Raw genomic sequence first — 25,423 nt, forward strand, 5'->3', positions numbered from 1 at the left:
ACTAAAGATGAGGCACAGACTCAAACTGTTTTGCATGACTGTCTTAAGGGAGCACGAAAGAAGGATAATAGAGAAATTCAGTGGACTGAAGAAGCAAAGAAAATGTTTGAGAAATCGAAACAAGATATAGTAAATGCTGCATTATTGGCTTTTCCTAACTCAGAGTTACCCCTAGCATTATGTACAGATGCATCAGATATTGCTGTTGGTTGTGTGCTCCAGCAACTGGAAAGTGGAAATTGGAGACCTGTGTGCATTCTTTTCACAGAAACTGAATAAATCACAGAAGGGTTACAGTACCTATTACCGAGAATTATTGGGAATTTACCTTTCTGTAAAAAAGTTTAAGCATTTACTGGAAGGAAGAGACTTCCTAATCTTCACATTTGCTTCCAAGCAAAACAATGATAAGGCATCTCCTCGACAGATGAGACAGTTGCAGTACATTTCACAATTTTCGACCGATATTCGTCATGTCAGTGGCCGTGACAATATTGTTGCAGATGCCCTATCCAGAGTTCATGTAGTAATACTGGACTATGATGAAATTGCCAAAAACCAGCAACAAGATCAAGAACGGCAGCAACTCTGAACAGGGAACAACTCCTTAAACTTCAAGTCATATCAACTTCCATCAGGGAAAACATTCTGGTGTGACACATCCACTGCAAATATCAAATATCAGACCTTATATTCCTCAACCTTTTTGTTATCAAATATTTCTTCATTTTCATGGTTTAGCTCATCCTGGCATAAAGACGACAATGAAACTGTTGAGTAGCAGAGCCATTTGGTCAAACATCAAAAGTGATGTGCGACAGTGGACTAAATCCTGTGTCAGTTGTCAGAAAACCAAGGTCACTCGCCACACAAAATCACCGCTAGAGAAGTTTGAAGAACCTGACGAATGTTTCAGTGTTGTACACACTGACCTCATCGGACCTTTTCTTCCTTCTAATGGCATGACTTATTGTTTAACTTGTATTGACCGTTTTACATCTTGTATGAAAGTTATACCACTCGAAGATATTTCAGCCGAAAAAGTGGCAACAGCCTTCTACCAGCACTGGATTGCAAGATTTGGTGTACCATCACAGGTAATCACTGACCAAGGAACACAGTGTAGATCACAGTTGTTTAATAATTTCGGCATAGTACGTGGAATAAAAATTTAGCAGACAACGCCATATCATCCCCAACGCAACGGTAAAATTGAGCGACTACATAAAACTCTGAAGTCTTCAATCAAGGACCATAACAGTTCTAATTGGACAGAAATTCTGCTTAATTTCCTATTGGGGTTGTGCACTGCAGTGCGAGAAACATCGAACCGTTCCATTGCACAGATGGTATATGGAAAAACTGTAAGACTTCCTGGTGAATTTTTTGAAGACCCCACTACAAAGATTGACCTTGATTCATTTGCATCAAATTTGCAAAAGCAAATGCTTTGCCTGAAACCTAGTAGGCCTACACAACGCAAATCGAGATCAGTATTTGTTCCAAAAGATCTGCAAACCTGTTCCCATGTCATCCTGAGATGTGACAGTGTTAGAAAACCACTAGAACCTATATATGATGGTCCCTTTCCTGTTATTTCAAGACACGAAAAATATTTCACTATTAAAAGGAAGTGCGAACATATGAACGTGTCAGTGGACAGACTTAAACCAGCTTATCCCCTGCAAGAAAAATGGGAATCAGAGAAGGAACTTCCAAACTTTTCCAAGGACACTGAACCACAACATCCCACAGAGGAACCATATCCAAATATCAGAGTATCGAAGGTTCCCACCTCGATTCTTAGAGCAGTTGTCTCTGTGGAGAATTAATCAAATATCATACCAGACATTGTAAAAAGTTTTTGTAATTATTTTGTATCGTATCTTTTGTCGTTCCAATATGTTTTTTTTATTGTTTTATGTTGACGTTGTGCTGTTTTTTTTTTAAGAAAATTCCTTCATCACAACGTATTAATTCGTAGCTGTGTTACTGGTGGGGGAGTAGTGCAAAGGCAACAATGATGAAATCTAAATGGAATTTTTATATTTTATGAAGTTGCCAAGACCGTTAATAGTTATAGTTCATTACTGATAACATGATGTAATATCTTTAAAATTGTATTTTTTTGTTTATTCTTTGGTAGTAAAGATGTGACGATTCTGGGATAGCTGCTAAGCAAAGTCAATAAAGAAGTCTTAAGCAGGCCAAGCGGCATGTGTTCTCGGTGATTTACAATTAGACTAAATATCGTCAAGCAACACCTTTTGGGAAATGCCACAAATTTTACGTTACAGCAGTTATAGGTCCTACACAGTCAAATGGTTTACCCAGGTCACAGAAAATGGCCTGAGCAAAGCCCTTCTCCTCAAACACTGTAAGAACGTATTTAATTACGAAGTCTACTCCACCATTTATTGATAAATTTTTTTCACAAAACTATATTGTGCACAATTAAATATGTGAAGATTTTCAAAATAAGTGAACAATTGATGGTAAATGATGTATTCTATTATTTTGGTCAGGACCAGAACTACTGATACTGGTCTGAAACTTGCAGGGTTGTCTTTGTCATCCTTTTCATGCACAGGAACCATCCTAGATATTTTCAGCTCTTCTGGAAAGTATCCCTCTGATGTACCGAGTAGTTATAATTAAATTTTCCCTATTTAACATGTTATAACACGGACACTAAATACCATACGAAGACCAAACTCGGTACCGTTAATGTCGAGGACACGGGAAAGAGAAATAGTGGAGATCAATTAGACTGAAACACTTTTAATGTGCTACTGTGGAACATAGTATCGTTTAGATACCGGTACCGTTACCGCTACAAAAGGGGCTCGATACAACACCCACCGGTGTCCAGACAAGTCAGAAAGTGCACAACTGCATTCTGCACAGCAGAATGAAGCACGTCCGTAGGTATGCCAGTTACCTCTCTCGCCGCCGCGTTTCAGATTAGTGCACACGTGCGAATGTTCTCCCGGTAAACCCAGTGCTTCGGGTAGCCCCACAACTGGAAATCACAGGGAGTGACACAAGGTGATCGTGCCGGCCGAGCAATCGCAAATGGTCGCCTGATAATTCGATCGTTTTCAAACGTGTTTGCGAGAAACAGGTGAACTTCACGAGCGACGTGCAGTCGGGCCCCATCTTTTGTGTAAACTGTAGTGCTGGCCATCCACACTGCACGTCTTTGCTCCTCGAGTGCCGACGTGTTCAAAAAAGAATGGACCGGTGACAAACGTAGCAGTGAAGCCACAGCAGACGGTGACACGTTCACCGTGCAGAGGAACTTCGTGCACAGTGAGTAAAGGTGAAGATTCCCACACTCGGCAATGCTGTGTGTTCGCCTCACCCATCAGAGAAAAATAAGCTTCGTCTGTCCACGGGACGGTCCAGGGCCGGCCCTAGTTAACTTTAAGCCTCGCGAAAATGCGGAGAGCGAAGTTGTCACTGTGCGTCCTGTGGTGCGAGCTGCTGTACGACACGGGTTTTGTAAGGGTACCGTTTGAGAACGGTTCGAAGCACCTTCCGTACAGTAGACCACGGAAGCTCAACTGTCGTGACACAGCACACGCACTGCCTGACGATCGGGAATTGCACGCAGCATTGTCAGTCCTAGACCGGATGTCGGCCTCTACCCGGAGCGATGCCCAGTTCTCCAGTCAATTCGAACTTCTTCACTGTTCTCCGCACAGCAGGTGGAGGGAGAGGACCCTTCCGTAATCCTTTCAACCGGCAATATTCACAATGTGCAGCTGCAGCATTACTGTTGTTTTGATAATAGAGCTTCACCAATAATGCCCCATTTCTTACGTCCGAGCTCGTGTAGACACGTCAACAAGTGCAGCATGACTGGTCAGGTGTGTGAGACTGTGAATCACAATGACTGATCGTGGCACCTGGTGGCTGTAACTGGAACTGGAGAGTGCCACTGTGATGCACAGAAATCGTGCACCCCATACTTTGGACGTTAATCCTACCGAGTTTGGTACTCGAATGGTAGTTAGTTTCCATGTTATAAAGTGTTAAATAAGGAAAGTTTAATTATAACCACCCATTCATTTACGTATTGAGTCAATAGATACACAAGAGTGTCAATTATTTTCTTCAGCAAGTTGCAAGTGTAACACAACAGTAAAGACAGTTACAAGGCTTGCACTGGCTACACGCAACATTTCTAGCAATAAAACAACTACTGGTTCTCATTTTTTTTTTTTTTTTTAATGTCGACATAAGGTAGGACACACAGTTCTAAGTCTTCAAATGTGGCATTATATCCCAAAAAATGACCCACGGATACACTTGAAGAGCTTAAAATATATACTTGGATAAAAAAGACACCACACATGTCAGTTTTTAAATGAAACTGCTTCCATAATAAACCCTTTCTGAAAGTATATAACGACGTCTCTTCTCGCTGTTTTCGAACTTTTGAACTTAGATGGGGGCTCCTTTTACTACTGTCTTGTTCTTGTCTACTAGTAGCTCTATTCGTGAAAACGGTCGCCTGATAATTTGATTGTTTCCAAAGGTGTTTGCGAGAAGCAGGTGAACTTCTGGTGCTGGTGCTTGTTTAGTGTAGCTACACTTGTGACCAGCAGCTACCCCTTTGCTATTTGAATATCAAGTCTGCTGGCAGGTGCTGTCTATCCTGCTTCTACAATAGTGCATGTCTAGCTTATCTACAGTTTTTACTCTTCTTCACATTGAAAAGGCTTCACTCACACTCAATTTTATATTGGGAATACCAGTTACCAACTTTACGAAGGGCGTTTGAAAAATCTGTGGAAAGTCTTAGAGATGGTCACCTTTAGTTAGGAGCAATCTTCAGAAAGAATGCACACCAAGTTTCAGGCATATTGGTCTATTTCTTTGAGTTTGGCATTCGTGTGAATCAAGGAAGTCAAGTGATTATCAAAAAATGGACAAAAAAGAATTTCATTTGGTGATTAAACATTCATGGAAACAAAACTCCTCAGGAGACCATAGAGAAGCTTGAAAACATTACAGTGACTCTGCACCTTCGATTAGAACAGTTTATACGTGGTTTCAAAATTTCTGGAGTGTCCATATGGGCACAAGTGATGCTGAAGGTTCTGGACACCCTGTGTAGGTTATGACTCCAGAAATCATTGATAAAATACATGATACGGTTGGTGATGGATGACAGAAGAGTTAAGACGCGTGAGATTGCTAGTGATGTGGGCATCTCCAATGAACGGGTACATAATATTTTGCGTAAACGTTTGGCCACGAGAAAGCAAGATGGGTTCCATGATTGCTCACGCTTGACCAAAAATGGAATTGTGTGAGGTGTTGCAGCTGTTCAGGAAGAATCCGCAGGAAGCATCGTTTCTCCACTGTGGATGAAACATGGATACATTACTATACTCCTGAGATGAGACAACAATCTAAACAATGGATTACCAAGGGAAAATCTGCATCAAAAAGGCGAAGACCATTCCTTCGGCCACAAAGGTTACGGTGACTACGCTGACGATTGGACCACAAACAAGCCCTTTTCCATCACGACAATGCACCAGCACACACCTCAGCAGTTGTGGTCGCAAAATTAATGGAAATAAGATTCCAACTCGTTTCACATTCACCCTATTCTCCAGACTTGGCTTCCTCAGACTAAAAACTGCTCCCCAATTTTAAGAAATGACTCGTGGGACACAGATTTTATTCAAATGAGGAGGTGATTGCAGCAAATAATAGCTATTTTGCAGACTTGGACAATTCCTATTATTTGGAAGGGATCAACAAATTAGAGCGGCATTGCATGAAGTGTAGAAGTCTAGAAGGAGACCATGTTGAAAAATAAAAAAGGTTTACCCCAAACACATAAGTAGTTTTTATTTTTGCACGGACTTTTCAAATGCTCCTCGTATGTACTACTACCAACGTGCCCCAGATTCACACTGTTAGCACTAACAAGAGGAAAGCGTCAGACACAGCCGACTAATTCATCTTGTATTTGTCAAGTTGATTACATACAACCTAAAATGAAAGGCTGTAAGATATTTTGGTTCAACCCCCTACCCCTACCAACACCATAGTTTAAGAACACCATTCCTAAACTTCATGACTCACAACTGACTCAAAATTTAGGGATCAATAAACAATTAAAAACTGAGCATTTTCTTCATCATATATAGGGTCTGCTTATGTACCCACAGCATAACCAACGTTCAGTGGAAGTGCCTCTGGCAAAATGGCTAAGATATCTGGCTCGAGAACAGAGGATCCACGTTTGATCCCCAAATGCATTTTGCAGCTTTTTTTCATTTGTGCTTTTATCCATATGAAGACTGGAACAATTAGGAGGGTTAATAAGGTAAGTGGGACACTAAGGAATAACAACAACACAGGCGAATAAATTTCTTAAACAACTTCTTCCTTTACAGTGAACTTTTCACTTGCTCTCTTCCACGTCCTCTCTTTCCTTCGAACAACTACCCAGATGGTATTTGTCATATAAACATTTGAAGCAAATATACTTGCAGCATCAAGAACATGTAACGAATGCAATCTTAGGGCAACTACAGTGTTTCTTCTTAAGATTACAAAAATCAGTCCTGATTGTTGATCACGAATTATGCTACAAATCTTTATTTGCTACTCCCCCCCCCCCCCCCCCCCCCCTGTTGGTCAATTCATGCTGGGTTTCCAGAAACACATTGTGACTCTGAAGCCTCAAAATAAAGCTCTGTCCCGCACCTGACTGTAAACACGTGTCACACGAGATAAATTTGCACCAGTCTCACTGGGGACTGTTTTCGTACAATGAGTCTTAAAATTTTAATTCTTTACTAAACCAGGCGATCCGAGATATTTATTTGAGTACCTTGCTATTATTCCTTATAGACAGGAAGGAAGTCAGCAATCGGTTGGGATTCAATCTGTACTTTATTGCAGATTTAGATTTCAGCTACAATTTAGCTATCATCAGTGCACATGAAGTGACTCTTATAGACTCAACAGACTAGTAAATACACATATTATATGGCCATAGCAGGTACACAGCTTAATTCAAACTAATTGAATTATGTTACATACATTCTAAGGTAGACAAGTCTGTTGAATCTATACAACTCACTTCATAAGCACTGATGATAGCTATACTGTGGCTGAAATCTACATCTGCCATAAAGTACAGATTGAATTGCAGTAATTCCAGACTTCCTGCCTGTTTGAATTACATCACTGTCACTGTGCACAGCAGTTCCAATGGAAACCAACCTGATGAAAATCTCTTATTGACTTACTTACTTTATTAACACTAGAACAGCGGCAGGGGTTATAACACAAGAACAGCGGAAGGGGATAAAATGACCCCGTCATACATTTTTCATTCATTGTCATATCCAATTTATTTACCTTGTTAATGAACTTATATGACTTTTTCTAAATTTTTCTCCTCTTTCTGAAGGTGTTCTAGTGTTTACAAAATATTTCAATTTTCTTTGACATTTCACTTAGTATCCCAAGTATGGCGGAAGGGGTCAAGTTGACCCCACTTTCATTTCTCTTCTGAATATAAGTAAATTATCCAACAATACAGTGACTACAGTGAGCAGTAACGCAGAGCAGTTGCTCCTCATTGTTACAACTTGGCACGTGTACATTCCAGCCCACCACAGCTTCTGTTGTGTCACTCAGGCAATCTTTGTCCGTGAAACACGTTTTCGAACATGTATCGTCAGCGTAGATTTTGTGATGAAGAAGTGTTACATTTCTTAAAGAATTCTGAAGTTGAATCAGAGTTTGATTTCAGCGATGAAGATGACAATTACATATCTGACAAAAGTGAAGATGAAGACACTGTGAACGAGGCACGATTAGTGGAAGAGGATTCAGATGCTGATATATGTCAATCATCACCCCTTTCACTACAGCAGGTCCAGCCGGAAGCATCTATGACGATGATTGCAAGAGATGGAATCGTGTGGGGGATTGGAAATTATTCATCTTCTAGAAGGCGGTCAGCTGTGAATGTTCTGAAGGAGAGAGGACGTCCCACTGCTTACGAATGTCAACGATTAGACAGCTCTGTCATTAATGCCTACCGTCTTACTTTTGACGAAGCAATGCTACGGCTCTTGAAGAAATACACAGACTCAAATTCTCGAAAAGTACTCTAAAAAAACAATGACTGGACTGTGTCACTTGAGGAGCTGGAGAAACTGATAGCCATCGTGTATGTTCGAGGTGTACTGTGCAGAAGAGGTATGCCTGTGGCTGACTTCTGGTCGCACTCTCAGGGGCCTGCCTTTATCTAGGACATTATGCCAAAGCGCAGATTTAAGGAGCTTCTCAGATTTCTCCATTTTGATGAAAAATCACCCTGAACTGAACGCCTGTCATATCTGAAATTTGGAGAAAGTTCATTGAAAACAGTACTAGCACTTACCGCCCAGGAGAAAATATAACCACTGATGAGCAACTGTTACCAAGTAAAGCAAGATGCAGGTCCAACAAACCAGACAAATATGGTCTCAAATTCTGCTTGGCTGTTGATGTAACGACAAAGTATATACGTAATGCTTACCAGTACCTTGGCAAAAAGGACACGCGTAGAGAGAACCGACCACCTGGTGAGCACGTCGTTCTGGATCTCGTGGAGCCTCTTGTAAACTGAGGAAGAAATGTGATCGAAGACAACTTCTTTACATCTCTTCAACTTGCTAAAAAACTCAAAGAAAAGAAAACTTCATTAGTTGGTACAACGAACAAGATCTGCGGTGTAATCCTCAATGAAATGAGGAAGCCGAATGCTGAAATACACTCCACCACAATATTGCCCAATAATGGCAATACAGACTGCACCTTGTCTGTATACCAAAGAAAGAAGAATAAAAATGTAATTCTTCTGAGTATGCATGCTGAAGTAGTAATCAGCAAGAAAGGAAAGAAAAAATCTAAACCGTAATGTTCCACAATGCAACAAAGTACGAGGTGGATGTGGTTGATCAAATAACCCGTAAATATATATATTGGAGATGGCCAATGCACACCTTCTACAACATACTGGACATGGCGGCAATAAATACACGAGTCATCTGTAACACAGTAATGAACGAGAAAATGAAAAAGCAGTTCATACTTCAACTTACAAATGAACTCGAGGAAACGGCAGAGCAAGAACATCAGGCAAGGAAGGAGATATGAGACTGAAATCACCTAGAAAGTGGAGGAAGTGCAAAATCAGCCTCTGCAAAGGCAACAAGAGCAGCGAAAACTGTGTAAAGCGATACAAAGCTGTGTGCGGAAAATGTGCGTGTAAAACAGAAATCGCCTGCGCTAAGTGCATCTGGCAGCTTCAAATGACTCGAGTGAAACGTAATACAGAGCTGTTTGTAAAACACATGCGGGAGCAAAATGGATAAAATATATTAATGTATCTAAAAGGTTGTATGAATAGTTAATAAATTAAAATCTATAGTCAAGAAATTTGTTAGCAGTAGCAACAATAAATTTGTATGATACATTGTAACAATACCAGAGAATGAAAGTTGCTACTCACCATATAGCGGATATGCTGAGTCGCGATACGCACAGCATAAACATTCACACAATTAAAGCTTTCGGCCATTAAGGCCTTTCTCAGCAGTAGACGCACATATATACACGCACACACACGCACACACACACACACACACACACACACACACACACACACACACACACACACATCTGCAGTCTCAGAGAGTTGAGACCACACTGAGAGCAGCAGCACCAGTGCACGGTGGGAGTGGTGACTGGGTGGGGGTAAGGAGGAGGCTGGGGCGGGGAGGGGGAGGGATAGTATGGTGGGAGTGGCGGACAGTGAAGTGTTGTAGTTTAGACAGAGGGCAGGAGAGAAGGTGCAGAGGGGTGGGGGGGTGGGGGGAGAAGGGGAGGTGAGGGGGGGGGGGGGGGGGGGTAAGTAGCGGAAAGGAGAGAAATGAAAGAAATTAAAAGACTGGCTTTGGCTGGAATGGGAACAGGGAGGGGTCTGGATGGGTGAGGACAGTGACTAACGAAAGTTGAGGCCAGGAGGGATATGAGAATGTAGGATGTATAGCAGGGAAAGTTACCACCTGGGCAATTCAGAAAAGCTAGTGTTGGTGGGAATCTTAATGACTGCTTCACAGCCTGTGCCATATGGATCCTTCTCACCAACACCAGCTTACAGCCGATGAGGCTCACAAGATTTTTGTAGAGTTTGTCACATACTCTTTAGCACTCCATGAAAGTGTAGATATTACTGGCACAGAAAGTGTAGAAAATATAGGTTCGGTGCAGAATTTATCAGTTTGTGTCTACAAACAAACTGCCAGTTATTGGAGGGGGGGAATCAGGATTCATAGACCAACTGAATAGGAAAACGAAAAAAAATCCAGTGCCCAATGTGCTCTGATCTGTAGCTTGAAGTAATCGATCTGTCATATTGCAACGAGGAACTTGAAACTTTCAGCACAGGACAGAAACATGTAGAGGAACTACGGCTCAAGTTTCAAAAAATAGTTGCACATGCACTGGGTAGATATGTATCCAGTAGAACAGTTCATGAGGGGAGCAAACATCATTGTCGACCCCTCAAACGAAAAACCGTTCCCAGTTCTTGGAAAAAAGCACAGGTCACATCCCTTTACAAGGATAATGTTACCCAGCACACATTCTAAAACCACTGGTCGTGCGAAACCCAACTCACATTTTTCTCACATGACATGCTGAGAGCTTTGGATCGAGGCCGTCAGGTAGATGAATTATTTCTTGATTTCTGATAAGCAATTGACTCAGTACCACACATATGCTTACTGTCAAAAGTATGACCATATGGGGTATCAAGTGAAATTTGTGATTGGACTGAGGACTTTTTGGCAGGGAGGTCACAGCACGTTATCTCAGAGAAAGAGTCATCATCAGATGTAGAAATTAACTTGGGTGTGCCCCAGGGAAGTCTGTTGAGATTCTTACTGTTCATGTCACTAACGGCCTTCTGGACAACATTGATAGTATTCCCATTCTTTTTGCAGGTGATGCAGTTAGCTACAATTGACGTTGAAAGAAGCTGCAGCATAAATATTAATGCAGCTCTTAATAAGATTTCATAGTTGGCAACTTCCTTCAAATGTTCAGAAATATAAAACTGTGCACTTCACAAAATGAAAAAATTGTAGAATCCTAGCACCACCATAGCAATGTCTCAGTCGTGATCTGCCAACTCATACAAATATGTGGGTGAAGCACTATGTACCGTCATGAAATGGAATGATCATACACTATGTGATCAAAAGTACCCGGGCACCTGGCTGAAAATGACTTACATGTTTGTGACGCCCTCCATCGGTAGTGATGGAATTCAATATGGCGTTTGCCCACCCTTAGCCTTGATGACAGCTTCCACTATTGCAGGAATATGTTCGATCAGGTGCTGGATGGTTTCTTGGGGAATGGCAGCCCATTCGTCATGGAGTGCCCCACTTAGGAGAGGTATCGACATCAGTCGGTGAGACCTGACATGAAGTTGGCATTCCAAAACATCCCAAAGGTGATCTATAAGATTCAGGTCAGGAGTCTGTGCAGGCCAGTCCATTACAGGGGTTTTATTGTTTGTAACCACTCCGCCACAGGCCGTGCTTAATGAGCAGGTGCTCGATCACGTAGAAAGATGCAATCGCCATCCTTAAATTACTCTTCAACAGAGGAAAGCGAGAAGGTGGTTAAAACATCAATGTAGGCCTGTGCTGTGACAGTGCCTCGCAAAAAAACAAGGTGTGCAAGCCCCCTCCACGAAAAACACGACCACATCATAACACCACCGCCTCCGCATGTTACTGTCGGCACTACACACACTGGCAGATGACATTCACCGGGCATTTGCCATACCCACACCCTACCGTCGGTTCGCCATATTGTGTACCGTGATTCGTCACTCCACACAACATTTTTTCCACTGTTCAACCATCCATACACCGAGTGAGGCATCATTTGGCATTTACTGGCGCCATGTGTGGCTTACAAGCAGCCGCTCGACCGTGAAATCCAAGTTTTCTAACCTCCCACCTAACTGTCATAGTACTTGCAGTGGATCCTGATGCAGTTTGGAATTTCTGTGTGACGGTCTGGATAGATGTCTGCCTATTACATATTACAACCCTCTTCAACTGTCGGCAGTCTCTGTCAGTCAACAGACGAGGTCAGCCTGTAAGTTTTTTTGTACTGTATGTGGCCCTTCACGTTTACACTTCACTATCACATTGGAAACAGTGGACCTAGGTATGTTTAGGAGTACGGAAGTCTCATATACAGATGTACAAAACCAGTGAAACCCAGTCACCTGACCAGGTTTGAAGTCTGAGAGTTCTGCAGAGGGCCCCAGTCTGCTCTCTCACAATGTCTAGTGACTACTGAGGTTGCTAATAAGGAGTACCTGGCGGTAGGTGGCAGCACAATGCACCTAATATGAAAAACACATGTTTTTGTGAGTGTCCGGATACTTTTGACCACAAAGTGTATGTCTTCAATCGTGAGCAAAGCAGGTGGCAAACTTCGGTTTAGTGGTAGAATACTAGCGAAATTCAATCACTCTACAAAGGAGACTGCTTACAAATCATTTGTGTGTCCCACCTCAGAATACTACTCGAGTGTGTGGGGCCTGCAGCAAATATGACTAACTGAAGACGTTCAACACATACAAGCAATGGCATCAGGAATGGTCACAGGTTCGCCTGACCTGTGGAGAAAGTCAGAAAGGTGCTGAAGAAACTGAACTGGTAGACCCTCAAAAAAGCCTACTTACATGTCTCTAGGAATTCAATACAGCCCCTAGGCATTTTCTACACTGGGATTGTGAGGAAACGATTACATCAACTACAAAATGCGCAGAGGCATTTAAACGATAATTCTTCCCGTGCTCCGTATAAGAGTGGAATGGGAAAAACCCTACTAACGAATGCAGTGGGATGCACCATCTGCCATGCACTTTACAGTGGTCTGCAGATGTGTAATGTGGCAGAGGATATAAAGACAATCTATGTTTCTTCCAGCACTCCCCTCAGGAGCAATTTCCTTGTTTACACAAGTCTCCAAATGGCTTCCCACTGTACGGGATAAAGTGCTCACAGTTCACAGGCCTGCTCCCACTGACTGCTTGCAGAGCGGAAGACCCATTATACATTCTCTGTAATTTTTATAGATGTATTGCTATGTTGTTGTTGTCTTCAGTCCTGAGACTGGTTTGATGCAGCTCTCCATGCTACTCTATCCTGTGCAAGCTGCTTCATCTCCCAGTACCTACTGCAACCTACATCCTTCTGAATCTGCTTAGTGTACTCATCTCTCGGTCTCCCTCTACGATTTTTACCCTCCACGCTGCCCTCCAATGCTAAATTTGTGATCCCTTGATGCCTCAAAACATGTCCTACCAACCGATCCCTTCTTCTAGTCAAGTTGTGCCACAAACTTCTCTTCTCCCCAATCCTATTCAATACCTCCTCATTAGTTACGTGATCTATCCACCTTATCTTCAGTATTCTTCTGTAGCACCACATTTCGAAAGCTTCTATTCTCTTCTTGTCCAAACTAGTTATCGTCCATGTTTCACTTCCATACATGGCTACACTCCAAACAAATACTTTCAGAAACGACTTCCTGATACATAAATCTATATTCGATGTTAACAAATTTCTCTTCTTCAGAAACGCTTTCCTTGCCATTGCCAGTCTACATTTTATATCCTCTCTACTTCGACCATCATCAGTTATTTTACTTCCTAAATAGCAAAACTCCTTTACTACTTTAAGTGTCTCATTTCCTAATCTAATTCCCTCAGCATCACCCGATTTAATTTGACTACATTCCATTATCCTCGTTTTGTTTTTGTTAATGTTCATCTTATATCCTCCTTTCAAGACACTGTCCATTCCGTTCAACTGCTCTTCCAAGTCCTTTGCCGTCTCTGACAGAATTACAATGTCATCGGCGAACCTCAAAGTTTTTACTTCGTCTCCATCAATTTTAATACCTACTCCAAATTTTTCTTTTGTTTCCTTTACTGCTTGCTCAATATACAGATTGAATAACATCGGGGAGAGGCTACAACCCTGTCTCACTCCTTTCCCAACCACTGCTTCCCTTTCATGCCCCTCGACTCTTATTACTGCCATCTGGTTTCTGTACAAATTATAAATAGCCTTTCGCTCCCTGTATTTTACCCCTGCCATCTTTAGAATTTGAAAAAGAGTATTCCAGTCAACATTGTCAAAAGCTTTCTCTAAGTCTACAAATGCTAGAAACGTAGGTTTGCCTTTTCTTAATCTTTCTTCTAAGATAAGTCGTAAGGTCAGTATTGCCTCACGTGTTCCAACATTTCGACGGAATCCAAACTGATCCTCCCCGAGGTCTGCACCTACCAGTTTTTCCATTCGTCTGTAAAGAATTTGCGTTAGTATTTTGCAGCCGTGGCTTATTAAACTGATAGTTCGGTAATTTTCACATCTGTCAGCACCTGCTTTCTTTGGGATTGGAATTATTATATTCTTCTTGAAGTCTGAGGGTATTTCGCCTGTCTCATACATCTTGCTCACCAGCTGGTAGAGTTTTGTCATGACTGGCTCTCCCAAGGCCGTCAGTAGTTCTAATGGAATGTTGTCTACTCCGGGGGCCTTGTTTCGACTCAGGTCTTTCAGTGCTCTGTCAAACTCTTCACGCAGTATCGTATCTCCCATTTCGTCTTCATCTACATCCTCTTCTATTTCCATAATATTGTCCTCAAGTACATCGCCCTTGTATAAACCTTCTACATACTCCTTCCACCTTTCTGCCTTCCCTTCTTTGCTTAGAACTGGGCTGCCATCTGAGCTCTTGATATTCATACACGTGGTTCTCTTCTCTCCAAAGGTCTCTTTAATTTTCCTGTAGGCAGTATCTATCTTACCCCTAGTGAGATAAGCTTCTACATCCTTACATTTGTCCTCTAGCCATCCCTGTTTAGCCATTTTGCACTTCCTATCGATCTCATTTTTGAGACGTTTGTATTCCTTTTTGCCTGCTTCATTTACTGCATTTTTATATTTTCTCCTTTCATCAATTAAATTCAATATTTCTTCTGTTACCCAAGGATTTCTAGCAGCCCTCGTCTTTGTACCTACTTTATCCTCTGCTGCCTTCACTACTACATCCCTCAGAGCTACCCATTCTTCTTCTACTGTATTTCTTTCCCCTATTCCTGTCAATTGTTCCCTTATGCTCTCTCTGAAACTCTGTACAACCTCTGGTTCTTTCAGTTTATCCAGGTCCCATCTCCTTAATTTCCCACATTTTTGCAGTTTCTTCAGTTTTAATCTACAGGTCATAACCAATAGATTGTGGTAAGAGTCCACATCTGCCCCTGGAAATGTCTTACAACTTAAAACCTGGTTCCTAAATCTCTGTCTTACCATTATATAATCTATCTGATACCTTTTAGTATCTCCAGGGTTCTTCCACGTATACAACCTTCTTTCATGATTCTTAAACCAAGTGTTACCTATGATTTAGTTGTGCTCTGTACAAAATTCTACCAGGTGGCTTCCTCTTTCATTTCTTTGCCCCAGTCCATATTCACCTACTACGTTTCCTTCTCTCCCTTTTCCTACTACCGAATTCCAGTCACCCATGACTATTAAATTTTCGTCACCCTTCACTATCTGAATAATTTCTTTTATTTGATCATACATTTCTTCAATTTCTGCGTCATCTGCAGAGCTAGTTGGCATATAAACTTGTACTACTGTAGTAGGTGTGGGCTTCGTATCTATCTTGGCCACAATAATGCGTTCACTATGTTGTTTGTAGTAGCTTACCCGCATTCCTATTTTCCTATTGATTATTAAACCTACTCCTGCATTACCCCTATTTGATTTTGTGTTTATAACCCTGTAGTCACCTGACCAGAACTCTTGTTCCTCCTGCCACCGAACTTCACTAATTCCCACTATATCTAACTTTAACCTACCCATTTCCCTTTTTAAATTTTCTAACCTACCTACCCGATTAAGGGATCTGACATTCCACGCTCCGAACCGTAGAACGCCAGTTTTCTTTCTCCTGATAACGACATCCTCCTGAGTAGTCCCCGCCCGGAGATTGGAATGGGGGACTATTTTACCTCCGGAATATTTTACCCAAGAGGATGCCATCATCATTTAATCATACAGTAAAGCTGCATGTCCTCGGGAAAAATTACGGCTGTAGTTTCCCCTTGCTTTCAGCCGTTCGCAGTACCAGCACAGCAAGGCCGTTTTGGTTAATGTTGCAAGGCCAGATCAGTCAATCATCCAGACTGTTGCCCCTGCAACTACTGAAAAGGCTGCTGCCCCTCTTCAGGAACCACACGTTTGTCTGGCCTCTCAACAGATACCCCTCCGTTGTGGTTGCACCTACGGTACGGCCATCTGTATCGCTGAGGCACGCAAGCCTCCCCACCAACGGCAAGGTCCATGGTTCATGGGGGGGTAGTGGTTATTATATTTTGAAATTACAAAATTTTACATAAATGTGTGAGATGAAGAGGGTAAAAGTAGGTATGTACACAAAGTTCACACGCGTCGACGTTTGACTGTCACTGCACCACTCGGCTCCTCAAAGTCTGTAATTTCCGAGTCCGACGCCCGGTCACTCGGCTCCTCAAAGTCAGTAATTTTCATCACCTCATATATACAGTCCAGGTCTTCGTCAACATCTGGTTCGTCAGTTTCATCTGGTTGTAGGGAGTTAGTGCACGAGTCCCCCTTGCAATTGACACAAATTAATACCAGCCTTCCGACATGCACAACTACCTGCACAGCCCTTGTTGCATTTGCAGCAAACTGTTGAGAGAAGAGACTGCGGATCTGGTTCTTTGGAGGTAGGAACGGAGCCAAGACCAAACTCTGAAGCCTGCCATCCCCAGAGGAGCGGATCCATCTGGTGTCCTATCCACATTTGTGCTTGTAAGTAGGTCCTCAGGCAAAGCTGGCGAACTGCTTCTAATGTTGGTGGTAGGGATGATAGGGTGAATCTGGAATTTGGAAAACAGGTAGAATCGCTATTTGTCTAAAGTGTCTCCTGCCGTACCTCCATAGAGGATTGTTAAAAATCGGAGGCCAGCTTCAACAATAGCTTCAGCTTAAGTGTCACGCTCTAAGAAAGGTTTGATATCTTCCAGATGACATTTATTTCTGTCCAGAAGATTGACCACCTTCTTCTTGCCCTGACGAAGAGTGCTGAAGTTGTGTCACATCCACTTATGGCGTGGAGAAATATGAGTGGCCTTCCGATGTTGTTTGCCAGTTTGAAACTGCTGGAACCAAATACTTTTGATGAGGTCTTTCCCCTTCCAGGTTCCAAGAAATATATATTCGCTGACGGTGTGGCTAGGCCATTGACCACAATGAGAAGGTCCGTATCCTCACCCACAACCTTCTCATGTTCCTGTGATACCTCAAGCACTGTGGCAACAATTAGGTGGTCTGCGTCTTCATTAGCTTGCTTTACTGAGGAGCCTTCGCCAAGCCTCGAAATAAGCAAGCTAATGAGACTTGCTTTATTTCTGTCATTGGAAAGGAATTGCTTCCGAGTCAGAGTCACCATCATTAACTTGGTAAAGATGACCTCAGGAGTAGTGTGTCTTTTGCTTCGGTGGAGGCGCTGAGCGTATTTGATGCTCTCGGTGCGCAGGTCTTCTGGGTAGCCATCGAACACCACACTTGTCACACTTCTGTTGTAGTGTCTTTTTAAATATTCAATGTATTTGGTTAGCATTAACTGGAATGTTTCACCACTCTTCCATACAGCATGGAAAAGAAATCCACCATTGATGATAAATGCAGCTTCTTCCAGGTTTACATCACCATTCAGTGGTGTGAACAAGTCATATAACACTGACTTGGGAGTCTTCCTCATCCCAGATGCACCGAACAGAGAGAGACAGAGAGAGAGAGAGAGAGAGAGAGGATAGGGTGCCAGCTCATATCGGAAGAATTCTTTAAGCTGAAGCTTCCTGGCAGATTAAAAAAACTGTGTGCCGGACAGAGACTTGAACTCGGGACCTTTGCCTTTCGCGGGCAAGTGCTATACCAGGCTGTGGCTAAGCCATGTCTCTGCAGTATCATTTCCTTCAGGAGTGCTAGTTCTGCAAGGTTCGCAGGAGAGCGTCTGTAAAGTTTGGAAGGTAGGAGACGAGGTACTGACAGAAGTAAAGCTGTGAGGACAGGGGTGAGTCGTGCTTGGGTAGCTCAGCTGGTAGAGCACTTGCCTGCGAAAGGCAAAAGGTCCCGAGTTCGAGTCTCGGTCGGGCACACAGTTTTAATCTGCCAGGAACTTTCATATCAGCGCACACTCCTCTGCAGAGTGAAAATCTCATTCTGGATTCTTTAAGCTGTTTGACAGATTTCTTGAGAAGTGCTACCCGGTAGAATATGGTTTCAGGGTTCTGTGACAGTTGACTGAGTCATCTCTGATGATTCCTGTGCTGATGGACATAACAAATTTAGTAACAGGAAAAGGATCATGGTATTGAAACGACTCAATGAATTTCTGAAGGTCTGCATTGTCATGCTGAACTCTAGCATCCCTCACCGCAAAATGCTGCTCTGAGGTAGTGAGTGATACCCCACAAAACTCTGCAATCTGCTGCGTCACTGTAATAACAGTTGGAATGGTCAGAATCTGACTTTGAATAGTTTTTAATTTTTTTTTTCAATCTTTACTCATGATAATGTTATTTTTGAGTTATTTGCATAAAATTGATCTAGAAACCTAGATTTGTAAATGTGAAGAACCTTACATGCATAGCAATGAAAGTACAAACTTAGGTGTACAGGAACGGGTGGTCCATTTCACTTTTGGTCTCATCAAACACAGAATTTATTCCTACATATCACTTGTATGAACCACTTTATTGGTGGGTTAGTTTCAACGTTATTACCATAAAACAGAGGTTAAAACTAAAATTTTTCATGAACATGTAAAATTGGTCCAATTTTGAAGAGCACTATAAGTGCGCGTCATTTATGATGGCGGCCGAGTTTACATTTGTTCTGCGCATCTGACGTCACAAAACACAGTCAGCCAATGAACAGAGAAAAACGTTGCCAGAGCTCGGCTGCAGTACAGAGCAGCGACGAGTGTCTTCAGTTTTAGAAACCTTCAGTCTATTTAAAGTAACCAAACGAAAGCAATGTCTTGATAGCGGAATTTCTTTTATAGAAAGTTTGGAAAAAGCATTCTTTATACCAATTGTTTCATATTCTATTAATTAATTAAACCAAACAAGCAATAAGCCTCCTAATTCAGACGATAGCAAGGAAAGGTGTTTGTATCATTCTCACTAACTGCTTTTTCGTAATAAAGAACAGCGGTAATTGTTTATTTTCTATTGTACTTCGACGAAACGTGAGTAATTCATAGTCATACCAAAAGTGTTTGTCGGTATTTTGCGTCCTAGGTTAAAGTCCTCCAGGAACTATGTTAAATATTGAGCTGCGCTAGCATAATGGTTAAAGTGTTGGGCTGGTAAGTGAAAGGTTCCAAGTTCAAACCCTGTTCTATGCTTAACATTTTCTTTATTTAAAAACAATATCAAAGTGTCTTACTTCATGAATTTTATTCGTTTGACTGTAATTTTTTGAAATTTCTAGTGGCAACTGAAATCAACCGTATGGAAAGTATACGCTATGGACTTTTACCTCTGCAAACTCTTAAAAATTATGTGCAGTGGTTTACTACATTTAATGCTGCACAACAACTGTGTTGAGCATCGAAACAAAATTAAGTCATTTATGGCGGGAAGGTAACAGTCAAGAAGATGTGTGTCAAAGCAGTCGAACACCATCCGTCTGCACAGGCGAGCAGTGCAGTGATGACAAAATCGTGCACAGCACGGAATGTGGGGAGCACATCTCTGTAGCAGCGAAAGGGTTAGTGCGGCCATGGTGGATTTACTTCATAAACTGCACGCTCCCCCCTAAACGTAAGTTTGCTTGGGGTGTGCAACTGGCAACGCAGCAATCTCCCGCGTCTGGGCCGGCATGGGTGAACCGCCAAGATAAGAGAATTGAACTATAGTATGGAAATGGGTGGTCCAAAAAATATGCGGACGGTCTCATTCAATACAGAATTTCATGCCCTCCAATTTTTAATTCCACTATGTTTTTGAAATTGTGAGTCATTTACGAGATATAATCACAAAACCTAAAAAATACCCCTTTTTCGGGTACATTTTTGCCCCCCACCACTTTTCCTCAACTTCGCCGAGGGGGAAAACCTAGGATAGTCATATTGGGCCACAAATGAAGCCATTAAAACAATAAAATCTTTTGTACCCTACATATAAAACATAATTTTTAAAGTTTTTTATTTACAACTTGAACGTCTAAGCCACTTATACAATTTCCAAGACAATTCAAACATTTTACTTGTTGCATTACCTTTGCACATCACAACCAACAATTCACATGTATGTGACAAATATTTTTAAAAAATTGCTAACATATGGAACAATTCACCAGAAAAAATTACTTATTGGAATTGCAGGTTGCTAGGAGTACTCTAGAAATTGCTTGCGAACTGACATATTTTATGAAATTTGCAACAGTACGTTACATTGCAAACACTATCAAGTACTGTACCTGCCTGTAGCGACATTCGATAAGTAGTGATAAAAAGTATTAAAACACACTATAGAGACAAGTATTATAGAGAAAACTGATTATAGCTTACCTCAGCCTCCGGAACTACACGAAGCATTTCCTTCCCCCTCCCCAGTTGACAGCAGTATACCTCTTGTACAGATAAAATTCAGGGGCCAGACCCCTGAAACACAATAACTCAACTTGGGACCAAAATTCAAACTTGGTTACAAATCATTCATGAACAATGATAGTATCAAACCAACTACCTGGCCAACACTTCCATCTCACCAGTAGCTCTCTCCTACTTTGTTAGACACTAAAGAAGTTCTGCCACATACCTCGTGGGACTAGCACACTGTCCAACAATAAAAGTGAATCACCCCACCCAGAAGACATGAAAAAGTACCCTACATGCTTGTGTGTACAGTTCCAGTTTATATATTTTGCCCAGTGGCTACTGGTTTCAGTACATAGTACCATTCTCAGGCCATGCTATGTTCAAAAAAATTCAGTTACATACTCAGAACTGTAGTACAAGAGCAATTTACAAATATACTATCCTTAATTCCAACAAACACATCATACACAGTGAAACTTAAAATGCATAGGTGACACCTTACCCCTGACATGCATCACACTTACTTTCCAAGTATGTGCATTAAGCACTAAAAGATTTTGTCAGTGTTGGGCTTTAAATATATGTAAATTGCAACTAGCAGCAATAAGAGTGCCCCTAAATACAGAGTTAATTTGAAATTAAGAACTAAACTGTATGTAACAATAAAAATGTAAACTCAGATAAACATATCTGCAATTCTGTTGCGGCACTCTTATCACTAGTGGCTACAATTTACATATATTTAAAGCTTAAAACTGGCTGTATCTTTTAATACTCGGCACACCTACGTGGAAAGTGTGACAACTCCATGTCAGGGGTACCTAAGATGCTAGCAATGCATTTTAAGGTTCATTACGTAACATATTTGCTGTCACAAATATTTTTGTAAATTTCTCTCTACTGAGTAAGTAGGCCTAATCGGATTTTTTATCACAGGATGGACCGAGGACAGTACCGTGCAACAAAACCGGTAGCCACCGGGCAAAATAAATAAATTACGACCGTAGACACAAACGTCCACTTTTTCAGTAGGGGATCGGTTACCATTCCACCGACAATGTGTCGGGAATGTACAGTAACTTCATACGTGTACACACCACTGGTACGCATGTAACGATTAGAGCTGCAACTTTCTGTGACCGGTAAAACGGCCACCAGGATGCATTAGCACTGTTCACATTCAGTGATTGCTATGCCCAGTAGGGTATACCAGGACCACGGACAGCACCGACATCGAGCCAGCGAAGTAATGTCAGGCATTCTGTGATCGAGGTGGAAGATACAGAGATGCTGCATACTTGTGTGAAAAGCATTATCAGCACCTGACACGGTTTCATCCGGTCGGTCGAATCGTGCAATATCCAGATTTGTGGGGCATTCAGATGGACTACGGCCCACTGTCAGGCTGTGTGGGAAACAGAGAGAAGATATACCTGTCGCCAAGGTTCCGGTGGAACACCTCTGCCCACCACAGGGAAGAATCGTCGTACCGTACACCGAGCATATCACAATCTCTTTACATCTGTGCCCACTGTCCGAGAACGAGTAACGGATTCCCTGCAGCATCCTACGTCATTCCACTCCGTCGGTTGGAGATCAGCAACAGCCGGACCAGATTCTGAGTAACGGCAATTGTGAACGGGCGATAACGACACCCTCTCGCATTACAGTACTGTAAAGCTTTTGCAAGAAAATAGTGCCCCCGAGACCTATGGCGCATAACAGTTATGTCTCATTATCTTCCCAAGTTTTAACATCTCACTCGTGACAGGGGGATGCTGCCTCAGTTTTACAAGATGACTGCCAGGAGGACATTAAGGCAAGCACGGGAATAGTGGCACACTTATCGACCTGGAGTCAGCTCAGGTAAAGGGCACTGCAGCACGTTCACGGTTCCGGATTCACCAGTGTGTGTTGCAACACGGACGACACCGCGTCCCCATCGAAGGACATTGTGCCGTAGCGACTGTACGACTGAAACGGGGCAACTGTTGAGACACTGGGAGGCTGGAGTTTGCTCTACCCGGCCACTGCTCTACCCGGCCGTGCTGATTTACATTTTCTGAACGAAAAAACTATCTAAATAATATGCGGAAAAATACCCATTGGAGACTTGTCCATAATACAACGCTGCACTTTTTAACTTACTTTGCACTTTTAATTTTTAAAGCAAAAAGGTGCATTAAACATCACACAAATGTAAAAATTAGACTACACTAAAGGTCCATCTGTTACCACAACCTTTATTCTGCTCTCAAATTTGTTACCTTTGTCAATTCACAACCAAATTATCACCTTTCAACCTAACCTAGACCTCGGGCTACATTACAGATCAGTCTTGTCACAACATCAAGAAATTGGAGTCGTCCAGTCTCACACTTTAACTGAAAAGTTTAAAAAAGTAACAGCCTGCACAGAAAAATACCGGATTCATTTCAATACCTTTCAGGGGCGATAGGCAGCATTTCTGTACTGTGCGTACATCAGTTTTTATGAATTGTACGCAGAGCCGATCGTGTCTCATGAAGTAACTGAATAGTGCAATGAAGACAGCACACAAAGACTGGTTGTTGTGTTTTAAATACAATCAAATTTTACATGTCAGTGCGTAAACAAAGCCGTAAGTTATATGTAATATAAACAGGTCTCAGAAAAGAACAATGTATTTCTACTGTCTCTTGCCTAATTTATCATGTTCCGTAAATCCCATTAAACAAGTGAAACTTCGTAGATGTGGAATGAGACATCATAGATGCCTCCCTAGTTTATTTGCTATTCATATCTCAAATTTTACTTGAGTACAATGGTATTTTTCACATAAAATATTTTCTTACATCTTAGATGGAATAATGGGGACATGGATTAAATCTGACATTACAAATGGGAAACAAAGGGTAATAACTACTGACAGTATTGAAATCCCAGCTTTATCCAAGTGGGGCACTGTCAACACTGTAGTGCCTCAAGGCACAGTACTGAGACCCTTACTGTATCCCACACTGCACCACGTCAGTGAGCAAGTTCACCCTATTCGTTGATAATACTTCTATTCTAGTTGACAAAGCAACAGGGAGCAACTGGGAAACATCTGAGAACAATGCATTTGATGAAATTCTGACATGATTTAACTGTAATGGACTCTCTCTGAATATAACTAAAACTCATTATGTACAGTTTCACATGGCACATAAAGAACTGGCAGATATAAATATAGAATGTAATGGACAACAAATAAAGCAAGTAAACTCAGCTAAGTTTCTGGGTGTGTACATAGATTGCAAACTAAATTGGTCCAACCATATCCTCAATCTAGAAAAAAAGGCTACATTCTGCAACATTTGCCTTGATCACAATTGCATCAAACACACATGAGGAGGCCACAAGAGCTGCCAATTTCGGATATTTCCATGCCCTTTTGTCTTACAGAAACATCTTTTGGGGCATCCAGCCCTTGGCAAAAAAAAAAAACTTTTTATTGCTCACAAGAGAACTACACATCATTAGGTGTGCTTCCAAGGCACTCGTGCAGGAATCTGTCTAGGAAACTACAGGTATTTACGATGTTTCATTAATAAAAACCAATAGTGAATAACATGGTCAAAACACAAGGTGAAAAGAGGAAATTCATAGTAACAAGTCAAACTGGAACAGAAAGTGGTGTCTACAAATCATAGATCACTTGCATAAAGTATGGCGTGCCCCAGGGCTCGGTGTTGGACCCCCTTCTGTTCTTGATCTATATAAATGATATTAGATACTGTACTATAAATTCCAAAATTGTTCTCTATGCCAATGGCATGTCCATTGTGTGTAAAAATGAATCATGTAATGAACTAGAGGCCAAGTATAATAATGTAATGAAAGAAATTGTTCAGTTTTTTAATGAAAGCCACTTAAATGTAACCACCAGTAAAACATGTTTGATGGAGTTTAACAAAAGTAGTTTGAAAGCTAATCTAGACAAGCTACTCATTCTTAAAAAAAAAAAAAAAAAAAAAAGGGTGTGGAGCGAAATATAGGGAATCTTGTCACAACTTGTTTCCAGAAAACAGAGGTGTGAACTGTTATAAACACATACATTCTAAAAGCCATATTGCTTGTGAAAAGACTGCGCCCAAACACTTATTCAGATTTCCACCAGTACAATACTAGAGATAAAGAATAATTTTACATAGGCAGCCACAGAACAGCACTTTACGAAAAGGGGCCTCAGTACGCAGGTACAAAATTAGCTAATGCACTGCCCAATGCAGTCATGGGTCTTCCTACAATTAAACTGAAATGTCAGCTTAAGAAATTTTTAGTAAAACACCCATTCTACCCATTAGAAGAGTACTATACTTATGTGAAGAACAACAAATGCTTCATGAAATTATGTGAATAGAAATCAGTAAACATCTTATTGTAATGTTGTTGTAAATTAATGACGTATTCAAAATTGTGTCTTGTGAATTGTATAAATAACTTTAATCATTACTGTTTCTTTGTACATGTGCAGTATACCATTCGATGTTGAATAAAGCTATTATTATTATTATTATTATTATTATTATTAACTATATCCTTGTACAGGAAGGAGAAAGTTATACAGGAATCAAAATTTACAATGCTCTACCCAGTGTCATCAAAAGTCTTGCACCTGAAACACCAA

At 41.4% G+C, this 25,423-nt stretch overlaps 1 protein-coding gene across 16 annotated transcripts in view; it reads right to left on the reverse strand.

Annotated features, from left to right (window-relative positions):
- Positions 1 to 25,423, reverse strand: part of LOC126295436 (uncharacterized) — a 220,171-nt gene that overhangs the window by 192,058 nt on the left and 2,690 nt on the right. For 14 of the 16 annotated variants that reach the window (XM_049987925.1, XM_049987937.1, XM_049987929.1 and 11 more), the window contains exon 2: positions 20,743 to 20,835. In XM_049987925.1, the coding sequence (XP_049843882.1) occupies positions 20,743 to 20,769 (27 nt within the window). In that variant the 5' untranslated portion in view covers positions 20,770 to 20,835. Of the gene's footprint in view, positions 1 to 8,566; positions 8,645 to 20,742; positions 20,836 to 20,920; positions 24,747 to 25,423 lie in introns of those variants that run through there. The other 2 variants (XM_049987922.1, XM_049987923.1) reach the window with 2 other exon arrangements.

The sequence above is a fragment of the Schistocerca gregaria genome, chromosome 11 (assembly GCF_023897955.1).
Source record: "Schistocerca gregaria isolate iqSchGreg1 chromosome 11, iqSchGreg1.2, whole genome shotgun sequence".
NCBI lineage: Eukaryota > Metazoa > Arthropoda > Insecta > Orthoptera > Acrididae > Schistocerca > Schistocerca gregaria.